Source organism: Pteronotus mesoamericanus, unplaced genomic scaffold, assembly GCF_021234165.1.
Source record: "Pteronotus mesoamericanus isolate MK-2021 breed Mesoamerican mustached bat unplaced genomic scaffold, CSHL_Meso_final contig_41, whole genome shotgun sequence".
Lineage (NCBI taxonomy): Eukaryota > Metazoa > Chordata > Mammalia > Chiroptera > Mormoopidae > Pteronotus > Pteronotus mesoamericanus.
Genome location: NW_026555152.1, coordinates 2,723,218 through 2,735,687, shown reverse-complemented (window position 1 = coordinate 2,735,687; position 12,470 = coordinate 2,723,218). Strand labels below are relative to the sequence as shown.

The following is a 12,470-nucleotide window of genomic DNA, read 5'->3' as shown; positions in this document are numbered from 1 at the left end:
ATGCACACAACTTTGTCATGAAACTTATTTACTTAAAGGGTGTTTTGACGACCAGTAGGTGTGAAACCACTGGAGACGTCTTAGACATTCCAGAAACCCATTAGTGTTCCAGACAGACCTCATTCTTCCACATTGGCCTGGAGGACGCACACCAACTTTCCTTTCCCAGTGGTCATCACGGGGTCAATAGAGTGTATTCCTGGGTCACCAGCACAAAAAAGCCTGCAGTACTAACACATTTTACTCCACAGTCACCTGGGACATATACGCCTGAGGGTTCTCTTTTAGTTAAATGATAAGCAAACCTGTGTGAATCTATCAGAAGCCATTAGGGTAAAACAAGAGGTCTGCATTAATTGCAAAAGAAGGGGGAGGAGGGGGAAAGGAGGAGGAGAAAATGGAGGAAGGGAGAAAGAGGAAAAGAAAACCTAATGGGACCTCTCCCATTAGGTTTTATAGCTTGGACCCCTCCCTCCAACCTGATGGCTCTCTGTCTGGCTGTACCTGTTAAGATGAGAATTATAATCACAGCAAAGATGTCTGGGTTTTCGGCCAGCACTCCGGGGATATTCAGAGCCATGTGTGTCCGAGAGAACTCCCCAATAGGTTTGCCAATCAGCTCATCAAATGTTGCACTCCAGGCTCGTGCCACACTTGAAGTACCTGTCACAAAACAAACACCAGAATAAAGTGAAAGAAAGCAATTACCAAAGCATTTGTCATCAAGCTGGACATTTACAGCATCCATATGTGTGACCACAGACGGTGCACAGGATTCTGCAGCAGCAGCCAGACCTCAGCATGCATGCATGAATTCAGAAGTTCATGGTGAAGCGAAAAGTTCGAGCAAGATTCTAGGGCCTGGAAAAAAGTGCATTATCCACCACGACCCAATATATACATGCATATGTGTTTCAAATATTTAACTGAGTTATTAATAGAAGTTTTATAAAACACATTACCCTTGCACCTGAGAGGCACTCAGTATTTATTCAATTCTACCTATTTTATTTCATTACAAAAAGAAACATTGATGGCAAGCCGTGGAATTGAGGGCACAATGCACTCATGGGTTGCAGTGAGCAGCGTGCATCTTGCTTAGAAGCTTGTTTTCCAAGACCCTCCTAGGGAACACTGTCCTCTCAGCAGAGGAGACCAGGGCCATGGCACATGGCTGACCCTCACCTCTGCCATCTGCCACTCTGCCTGATCCTGGGCTCATACCCAGAGGCCCCCAAGTGCCTGCCAGCAGACAGTGTTCTATGCTCTTTCCGCACCCCAGCCATGAGGAACGCAGAAGGAGGCAGCGCTCCCACTGCCAGTCCCGGCTGACTGTGTGCACGCACTGTCTCCCTCCCCCCTCCCTTTTTCTCTGTCTCAATCTGAATAAAGTCCCTGCTTGTCCAGCACTATTCCTCAGGAAATATCGCTAAAATTCCAATATTCATGTATAGCATTTCCTTTATTTTCTCAAAAGGGCCTTGCTGGTGACTGCAGTCTGGATTGCCCCCAGGGGTTTTCCAGAGTGGTCTGCTGAGACTCACTTCTGCTATTTTTGTCTCATGATAAATAATTTTCCAACAACTCAAAAGTTTAATCACATTTCTTCATACTGAGCAGCCTGCCTATTATGAAATCTGTCCATCAAGGACATGACCCAGTAAAGAAACATGTTCTCCCATTTGGCTCAGGGGCCAGCTCTCTTAAGATCCCAGGGGCTGACCGAGATCTTAAATCCCACCCTGCTGGCTGAGAGGGGCTGCCTGCCCTCCCCGACCCCCAGTTCTGAGTCAGGGCTTTACAACCCCATGTTGGCTGAAAAAACTGCCCTCCCCAACAATTAAGGCTGACAAGTTCCTACAGTAACAAATGACAGACACATGCATCATCCCACACCAGCAAGTGGCGCTCTGGCAAAGGAGCATCATCTGTGGTCTAAAATTATTAGGACTCATGCTCTCTTGTGTCTTGTGCCCAGATAAATCCTCTGGAAACACAACAGCCCATTTAAAATAGGTGCATTCCCAGCATCAGAGCCCAGCTTGTGTGAGTATCTGCATTTATGTTTCGGTGTTGGGCTGAGAAAACCATGGTTGCGAATTGTATTTTGGAAGTTAGAAGAGTAAGCCAGGTTGGCTCTGAGCAGACGCCTCAAGGCTGAAAGGGAAGGTGGCCTGGGTGTATGGCAATGGGCACACACAGCACGGCCCCTGACACTCCCAGGACCCACAGGGCTCAACCTACCCCACCTTGCTGTCTTTTGACAATATTACAAAAAGCCTATTAAATATAAATGGAATGTTTAATGGTTATTCGTATTTCTACTTCTATAAACTGGTCATTCAAATTCTTTGGTTATTCTTTTATTCATGTGTTTGTTTCAACAGAATGACATGCAACCATTAGGAATATTACTATGGAAAAACAGTTAATGCTGTGAAAAATGTTTACTATGTATTGTTTTATAAATGAAGAGACATACTAGGACAAAAACACGTATCTCATGAAGAGAGATTGTCTTTTTCCTCTATTGCATCCCTAATATCTAGCAAAATGTTTTGCACAGAGCAAGTGCTCAGTAAATATTTATTGAGAATGAATGAATGAATGAGTTCCAGTTCTCAGATTTTTACTTTCTTCTTTGTGCTTTTCAATGTTCCCCTCATCTTTCTGTGTCCATAACAAATTTATTCTAGCAGTTACAAAAAAAAAAAAGCTATCTAAAAGAAACTAAACCCTTTTTAATTAATTAGAAAGATCCCACTGGTTCTATGTCTCTCATGTTAACAGGAATGACCTCCTTGTTGAACTGTTTGTCCCCACTAAGCCCTGATACACTTGACCATGAACACCAAGAGCACAGACTGGAGGGGCAGGGCAGTGGTGTCCATAGGCTGCCTTTGCCCTTTGTAAAAAGAAAAGGGATGATGGACAACTGTCAGGCAAAGAGGGAGCTCTTGGGTAGAAGCTAGATTTGGTCTATTTGAGAGCAAAGTGGTCCATCTGCCCATGATCGGGAGGTGGGAACAACAGAAGAGGGGGACTTACCAATGATGTAGGAGAGAATGAGGTTCCACCCTGTAATGAAGGCCCAGAGCTCCCCAACAGTGACGTAGCTATAGAGGTAGGCTGAGCCAGTCTTGGGGACACGAGCACCAAACTCGCCGTAACAAAGGCCGGCCAGCACCGAGGCCAGTGCAGCAATCAGGAAGGAGATGACAATGGCAGGGCCCGCATTCTCACGTGCCACGGCTCCGGCCAGGACGTACACGCCAGCACCCAGCGTGCTGCCCACCCCCAGCGCCACCAGGTCAAAAGTGTTCAGGCAGCGGGACAGACGGCTCTCTTCATGGCTGCAGTCCACCACCTTCCGCCTCAGCATCTGCTGACCCAGGCTGAACAGCACTTTGCACCCCATCCTGCTGATCTAACCTGCCAAAGAGGAAGAACAGAGCATGTCGTCAGGGCCACTCCTTTTACCCTTCTAATCACAGCATAGTGTAACCAGGTCCCTATTGTTATTTATTACTAAAATGTATTCAATCTCAGAATTCCCCAATCTGAACACCCACCGAGGAGCTCTCCAGCCTGAGGCTTGGCCAGAGCACACAGACACTCCCAGGGCCAGGACCCAGCAGACCTTACCATGGGGTCTCTGAGCAGTCGCATTCTCTCAGTTCCTAACTGAAACCTTGTACGGGCAGAAACTATGGAGTACAGGGAACACACATTACTGACATTGTTCCTGCCCCCGACAATCATGTAATTTACCAGAAAAAAAAATATGTCATTCTCAGTGTACTGTTAGAGGAGGCAAACCAAGCCATATTTTATTATTAAAACCCAGAGGCCTCAAGTGGCAATGGCAATGTTTTTCAGACCTTTATGGAATTCTCTTGGGGGTAAGGACCAAGTAGCTGTTTCTACTTTTAAGTTAATCCAGAGTTAGGTCCAGAGTACAAAAATGTTGAATTATTAGATGTTTGCACATTTTGTAACTGTTACTACTCCAGGAATTCCTTTATTTATTTATTTATTTTTGGTGAGGGGGACCCAAGTGTTAGCCTTAGGTGCATAAGACACTTCGGAGCACATATTGAGAGGGAGCATACGTTCACATACGGCTTATGTCACCCATCCCTCACATGGGACACACTCACGAGGGTCCCGGGATGCCAGGTCAGCATTTAAATGGCTTTCCGGTAACGTAGGGGCCAACCCTGCCTACTGGGTCAGGCCCACTCCCACCTTCAAGGAGGTGGGACTAAACTCCCCATCCTGAAGTGTGGGCTGCCCATAGTAACTTCCTTCCAAAAAGGACAGTCTAGAAAGGGGAGAAAAAAAAAGAGACATTTTACAGTGGAGAAACTAATGGTCAACATCAACAGCAACAGTCATGTTTATGGTATTATGTGATGAGAAAGACACCTCACCTTGGTGCTCTTCATAACCAAATCCAGAGCCCCAGACGTATCAGGAAAAAATACCAGATAAATCACAGATGAGGAGCATTGTACAAAACACCTGATCAACACTCCTCAAAATACTCAGTCCTCAGAAACAAGGAAAGTCCAAGAAATTGTCAAAGGCAAGAGGGGCCTGAGGAGGCATGACAACTAAGTGCCATGTGGGATCCTAGATGGGGGAAAGGACATTAGGGAGAACACAGGAAAGTCTGAATAAAGTATGGCCTTTACTTGTATCAGTATCAGTTCATACTAATATACCATACTAATGTAGGATGTTTATAACAGGATTTTACAGTTTCCTGTTACAATTTGTGAATTTCCTTCATAATTTCTCTATAAATCTAAAACTGTTCTAAAATAGTTTATTTAAAAAAAAAACAGCAGGTGCAGAGATAAGCTACAATCATTATTTTTGGCTACTGAGATACAAAATAATACCACAGATTTTTCATCTTTATCATCAGTTGATACCTACTGACCTAACTTTGCTGCAATAAAGCCATTGGAAAACAAAACAGTATAAATGGAGATCACAGTACAGCAAAGTCCATAACTAACCACCCAGAACACTCAACTTCCTGCCACATTCTCCTGGTCCCAAGGCAGGGCCCCTCTGCATGGGTCATGTCACTGGCCAGGTCCAGGTCATGCCGATTGGGGACAATCCTTTCTGCATTTTATCCAACAGATTTTAGCTAGAATGGGAAAAGAAAAATCATCCGCTCTGATCTCCTTGTTACACAGGTGAGAAAAAGTAACTACAAGAGCCAAGTATCACACAAGGTCACAGAGCTCTGATGGCATGGCAGCCCAAGTCCCCATGTAGGGCTCTGGCTTTTCAGGTAGGAAGGAAATTATCTCACTGTCTCAAGATGGGGAGGAAATGAGGAGAGATGATTTATTTGTGGAGTAGGAAAATCAGACACAAAGGTTCAATAAGTGCAAAGGAGGGCAGGTGACCGGAATGAGAGAGGAAGAAGCACCGAGGTCAGTGGCTTCCCTCAGCAGCACACCGGCCTGTTCCCAGAAGCTCTCAGGACAGGAGCAGGGTCCAGGGAAGTGGGTTTCCCAGACAAGAGTGGCTTGAGGGGGAGCAGGTACGTGAGGACCTGCATGGGACAGCAGGGAGGGGGGAAGGCCCCAGGACTGTCCCAGGGAGCCCAGGGAGTCATTCCTCCTACAAACTGCCTTTTTTTCCTTAGAAGATTTAACTGGATTTGTTCCAAGAAGTTGTAAATCACAACAATGTCATTAGCAAACTGACAACGAGTTAAAAGGGAAGGTGCACATTTCACCACAACCCTTGACTCTGTTAGGGCATGTGTAAAAAATCATGGTAAAATAACTCAACACCATTTTTGGTGGGGAGGGGAGTATTTTTAAGTAGACAGGAATTTTAAAGGGAAGTAGGATGTGAAAGTTCCTTATTGTTTGCGTTGTTTTTAAGTTGGTTGGTAGATAGGATGGCACTTTGAGAACCTACCTCTTCCCATGCTCTCCTACATAAGGTTTCAGGGAAATAACCAGATTCTCCCACTCAGACAATAAAAGCCAAGTGCAAGGCAGAGACAATGCAATTAAATAGCATTTTCCTTGCTAGGCCTCACAGAGTAAAGTGAGCTAAGGGCCCAGAAGGCAGGATGAGCCATCTGCCTTCCTACAAAAGACAAAACTTCTGTCCCTTCTCAAAAGTGTGCTGTTGTCTGAAGCAGAAGAGCGGCCACACCGGGATTCTTGGCAAAAGGCACACTGGGACCCAGACTGGCCAGGAACAGATTTGAGCCACCTTAAGGCAGAAGGCAGGTAGGAGCCCAGTGACCTCACAATCGGCAGAAGCGACCCACCTGGACATGCACAGCCACATGTGCTTGTGTGTCATCAGCCCAGGAAGGGCTCCCACCAGCAGAAACCCACTCACAGAACCCACTTACAAATACTGGGAGGCTCAGTACTATTTTCAAAATAAAGGGAGCAGATTATTGAAATCCACAAATTAGATACAGGTGGCAGCTTTCACACATCACATGAAAAGGGAGTTCTTTGCACTTACACACCGTGACTGCACAGATGCAGTCCACTGGGGACCCAGAGGTCCGGCCTCTTCAGGGACAGCTCCCCATGGAAGCCCTAGGGCAAAGTGCTCTGTGCACTAGTGGGGGGAGGCAGGGCAGGAGCTTCACAGATCAACTGCCCATTATTCTCGCCTTGGTTCCTCAGCGAGTGCGGCTTGCTATCTGTACAACGGGCACTCAATTCCTTTGGAAGACACTGGAACAAAAATGCCACCGAGTGCTGCTGAGAGGTGCAGAGCTGATCATTAGGAGGGCATTGCTGTCTTGAGTTAGGTGTTCATGTCTAGCTTCCGAGGTAGGAGAAAATGTGATAGTCACTATATCCTGTCTTTGTTTTTAGTAAATATCCTTCCTGTCTCCTCGAAGTAATGCAAAACTGTGTCCTCCAAGTGGCACCATGTGTCAGTACTCCATGCACACCATACCACCCCTGACACTCACGCTGGGACTCCAAAGCGGGGGCTCCACCTGCAGTGAGACTGCACGAAAACTCTCATGCAGGCAAACCCCACATTCCAGCCCCAGCACCGCCAGGCTTACACAGACTTCCTGCAGGAGGGGGACAAGCAGGAAGTTGTCAGAAGGCTCTGAAGGCTGGAAATCAGGTTATCCTTTCTGTGGGGAGGGATGTATACGGTGGTAGACATCCACTTTTATTTGAGGTTTTGACAGAAATCTCTCAATGGCTTCCAACCCATTGTACTCCCTGGACATTTATCATTAAAAAACACTTACCTTCTGTGACATCCTTCTAGAAAAATCTAAGGAAAATCTGTTCCTTTCCCACAGAAATCCAAACTCCAAGGTTTTGTTCCCCCCTAGTAATTACTCTATAACAACAATCGCAATAAATTGATCAACCAATGGCCAGGATTTTAGAGATAAAGACTTTTCTATGCTTTGTTGTGAAGGTTTCTGGATGAAGGTAGCAGAAGTGAATGGTATGATATTTTAAATCATATTTAGTTTTGCCACTGAAAAAGTACAGCTTAATGGCTTGAAGGGGTCTGACATAGGCTACTATATATACTAAGTTCATAAATGCCATTCATTGCTCAAAATTTTAATATTGACATTTTATTTGTCAAAACTTTGACTTTTCCTTGAAGTGAGTGACAGTCTTTAGAATGGCCCAGGCCCCGGTAGCCTTTTTGCCAGGCACCTGGTGGGAGCCAGCTAGAGTAAAATCTACCATGCCGGCAGGATATACACTGTGGTCTACAGCTCACCAGGCTAAAGAGAGCAGGTCTTTGCTTGGATGTTAGCCTTATGAGATCCCACTAATGGGTGGGCATATGTAGCCAACCAGCTAAGTCACTTCAGCTCCCTACAGCACAAGCAGCGGGCTGGCCACATGACCAGAGGCTGCCTGTGGGTGGCTGCCCTGAAGCACCTGTGGGACTCTAGAGCTCATACAGCTGTAACGAGGAAGGAAGCAGAATGCTTGTGACTGAGCGATCTGCCACCAGGTGGTAGGAGGGGTCCAAAATAGGGCATTCTAGGACACTGGCCATTGTGGGAGAGGAGAAGAAGACTCGAGGCAAGGAAAAAAGCTGTGTTGAAGGAAGTGTTCTCAAAGCCAGATCTCCACTTCCTCCCAGATGTGAGAAGGCCCAGGTGCAAGAACCTAAATTTTTAAAAAATCAGAGGACAGACACTAAACATGGTGACCCAAGAGGTAGGCATGGCATTGCAAAAAGGAGTTAAGAAAAGACAGAACTGAACCAAAAATTGGGAGCGGGTGTTAAAACTACAAAAACAATGGTCAAAGTTTGGAGCTGAAACAGGGGCCAGCTCACACCCATACATCCTCACAGGGCGGCAGCAGTCCTCTGCCTGGGGGAAATATGATGGGGCAACCTGGGCTTGTCAAAGCCCTCCAGGGTCTACATATGTCTGACCCCAAGCCCCAAGGAACAAAAATCACTCATCCCATGTGCTTGACACAGCGAGGGTTTAAGGACATGCATAAATCCATAGTCCTACGCCCAGGAAGCAGAGTGTCAGGGTGGGGAGGCTGACAGGGTGACAGAGCTTCACAGGAGGAGTGTGGGACCAACAGAAGGTTTAACTGTCTGTTTCAAAGACTGCTACTTTCATGGGGTAAAAAGGTTAATTTCATCAAGTGTGGACAGAGACAGAAAGTCTGGAAATCTACCTGGGCACATCTCTACATTTAGTCGGAAGCCTCAGTTGTAAAGACATTTAACATTTTTCTGAAATCCACAGCCTACAGGCATTGTGGTTTCTTGGTGGCACAGGCAGGCGCATAGTCCAGCACAGTGGCTGAACCCCATGGTGCCCGGCATTCACACTCGGCTTAACAAACCACTGAGCTAATATTGCCCACAGGCACATAACTTGTATGTAGTGGAGTCCAGATCTGACGTGAACCTAGGGTCATCTAATTCCAAAAGCACTATTCCATACCAGGTGCCAAATGGACTCAAGTTTGACCAACCTTCTTCTCCCTATTCCCTGGCAATTCTTCCTTTGTTTGTCACCCTGTCTGAAATCCTACAAATAAAAGATTGACATGAGTTAAGGGACAACTGCTTCTTGAATGCCAATACCCTTGTAAAAATTAAGTCAATTAGTTATTCACAAGGTGCAGTTAATTAATGTAACCTGCCCATTTCCCTCTAGCCACTGAACAAGGCCCATTGTCTTAGAGTCCACATGGGGCTTTATTTGGGACTGAGGAAAAGTAGGTATAGCCATCCCTCAGTATCCAATGGGGCTGGTTCCAAGACTTCCTCCCCACCTCTGTGGATAATAAAATTGAAGAAGCTCAAGTCTCCTATATAAAATAGTGTAGCATTTGTATATAACCTACACACATCCTCTCATATATTTTAAACCACCTCTAGAGTACTTATAACACCTAATGCAATGTATATGCTATGCAAATAACTGTTATACTGCATTGTTTAGGGAATAGTGTCAAGAAAAATGTCTGTACATGTTCAGTAGAGATGCACTCATTGTAGGCCTAACTACATAATACATGTCAGAAACAATATAACATTTTTTGTCAAATATTTTCAATTCGCAGTTGGTTGAATCTGCAGATTTGAAACTTGTGGATACGATGGCTAACTATATTTTGGGTGGCAAAGCCCAACCAGGACTTCAGTGAAGAGTTCTAGAAAGCATAGAGAGAGCAGAGGCTTGGAAAGGTAGTGGAGGGACAGGGGCCAAAGCAGATGATTTAATATTATGTTGGAGATACTATGTCTCTGATAGAAGTGGAGGGAAGTGTCAACATAGCATGTATAGAATCCCTTAAAAATAATAACATATATGAATGTAAGTGCATGTAAAGAATGGTCCAGAAGGAGAATTGAGGTGGTTATCTCTGAATAGGAGACTATGGGCATTTTTTTCCCCCAGCATTTTGACATTTTTTTTCTATGAGTGTGTATGGCTTCTGAATTAAAGGGAAGAAAATCTCTTTTGATGAAACCAAAGCAGCAGCAAGTGGGAAAAAGGCAGGCCAGAGAGTCCACAGACAAGTCAAACCCATGTCAAGGGTCCATCTAGGAGAGGTGGATAACTGGGTACATGGGGTTTATTTTGCTTCCTCTTCACTTCTGTGCATGTTTGAAAATTTCCAGAGGTAAATGTGAAGAGAAATTCATCTAGGGCTGACCCAGAAAACAATGAGGAAACTCTTTCTACAACCTACAGCCTAGGCCAGGATAACCCCACAAAGCTGTAAGCCACAGCCGCACAGCAGTGAAAGTCTTCTGTGGACACTGGAATCAGGTTGAACCATATAGAACTGCCCTTATATGGTCAATTTTTACCAAGAAAAATGGCCAAGAATAAAGGATTTGTAATAGGCAGTTGTAGCCTCACCTCTCACAGGCTGTGTCTCTAGATACTTCTCTAAGCTTATTAACTGTATCACTTGCAAAATGAGACTGAAATCAGGAAAAACAATGTGAGTTCCAAAGAACAGATGTAAGAAAAAAAGCGTGGTTCATAGGTTATTCAAAAGCCAGCAGCTGCTCAGGGAGAGAAACCTACAGACACACACGTTTTTGTGCTATATATCATGAAGGACACAGGGAGTTTTGTGGTGACCTATCACCTTTCAGCACAATATACCCTAAAGGGAGGTGGGAGGAATAAAACACAGCCAAGCCACAGGGGCTACCCATCAGACACTGCCAGGTGAGTCTGGAGTGTAGGTGTGCGGGGAGGAGCAGGAGAGTCTTGAATGGCCAGCTGAGTGATTTACACTTCACTGAGACGTAAAATTTTTAAGCATCAACAAAATATCGGCTAGCCATCAAGTTCATTTGGTTTTTTTCTGTACGATGGCTCTAGCAGCACTCGCTTGTCTTTAATGTCATTTGAAACAATTTTGTTAAGGTTTTGTTGTGACAGCTGTCGTATCAGCATGCATCCCAAAAAAACATCAAAATTGGCGAATTTTTGTGCAGCAATTTTTTTTAATATTAAAGATGAAAGAAAATACATCTTTTCAGCATATTAAGCTTTATTGTTTCAAGAAAGGTAAAAATGTAACTGAAATGCAAAAAAATGATTTGTGCGGTGTTTGGAGAAGGTGTTGTGACTGATCCAATGTGTCAAAAGTGGGCACATTGACATTTTGGTCCCATTGACATTTTGGCCAATTAATTCTTTCCTGTGGGGATGTCTTATGCATTGGAAGATATTTAGCAGCACCCTGGACACTCCCCACTAGAAGCCAATAGCAGGGGATAGCCAACACACTGAAAATATCCAAATCAATGAAGTTATTAGTGAAAATGAAAAATGTGGCTCTTATTTTATGGAAAAAACTAAACAGACTCTTTGGCCAACCCAATAATATTGAGAGGACTACTTTGGTCTCGTTGGGAAGGACAGACTGCAGAAGGAAGTGACACCAGAACTGCCAGGTCTCATGGTCAGCCTTCTTCTACGGGACAGCAAATCAGCATGTTCACCTTTGAGAACGGTATTTCAACCCAACAGCTAAAGCACCTTTTGCACAAGCCAAGCTACCACCTTTCATAGTCACCTGCCACTTGTTCCCCATCCCTGTGTTTTCCTCAAAAAGCTCTGAGAAACACATAATGCACAGCCCCGTGGTTATCATGCGGCTTATCTCTGTGGTGTGTGTCATGCACACACCATCCCTAGGCAGGCAATGCCCCGTTTTATCAGAGGTCTTGCTGTCTTATTTGCAACCATACTTCACGGGTGGCCAAAATTTCAGACACCCCAAGAAAAGCTCTAAAGACTGAAAGCAACGTCACAGCCTCCTGCTGTGGTTCACCACCTTCCCTGTGCTCAGTCCAACAACTAGTTGCCATGCTTTTCCACTGTGAGATTTCATTTTCAGTAATACACTTGGAGGAAACATCCTGGTAGGCGGTCACAGAACAGTCTCTATTAGAGAGTAGAAAAGAACTCCATTTGTCTGAAATGAGTTTGAGGCATCAGAAACAAACGGCTAATTACACGAGTGCCTGCGAATTCCAGAGCAATCACAGACCAGGAGAGGACTGCACCAGAGGGAGGGGCTGAAGCCAGAGATGAATGAATGCAGTTCCTTCCACTAGACCAGAGCCAGGCCATGGCATTAGGAGTGAAGCCAGGCTATGGCATTAGATGTGAAGGAGCCCTTTCAGCACATCACATGGACTATACTGGCACATACATCATAGCATCACAGGCAGTGTGCCACGTGCTCAGCTTTAATAGAAGGCTCCAGTGCAATAGCCAGCCACAGACTATCACTCCAGAATGTCCCGGCACTTGACCCCCAGGCTCTCAATATGCCAACCCTCAGTTATCCGGACTGCAGTTAACTGGAATTCTCCCTCCTGCGGTTACTGCTTTACGACTCCATGCCTTCAGAGAAACAGGAGACACAGCACAGACTTCTGCTGTTTTTGAGAAATTTTTAAAG

At 45.1% G+C, this 12,470-nt stretch overlaps 1 protein-coding gene across 1 annotated transcript in view; it reads right to left on the bottom strand.

Annotated features, from left to right (window-relative positions):
* The window catches only part of SLC7A1 (solute carrier family 7 member 1), a 64,095-nt gene that overhangs the window by 18,812 nt on the left and 32,813 nt on the right, over positions 1-12,470 (bottom strand). Inside the window, exons 3-4 of the mRNA XM_054577116.1 lie at positions 3,049-3,432; positions 505-663 (exon numbers count right to left, since the gene is read on the bottom strand). Coding sequence (XP_054433091.1) covers positions 505-663; positions 3,049-3,418 — 529 coding nt within the window. The 5' untranslated portion in view covers positions 3,419-3,432. The remainder of the gene's footprint in view (positions 1-504; positions 664-3,048; positions 3,433-12,470) is intronic.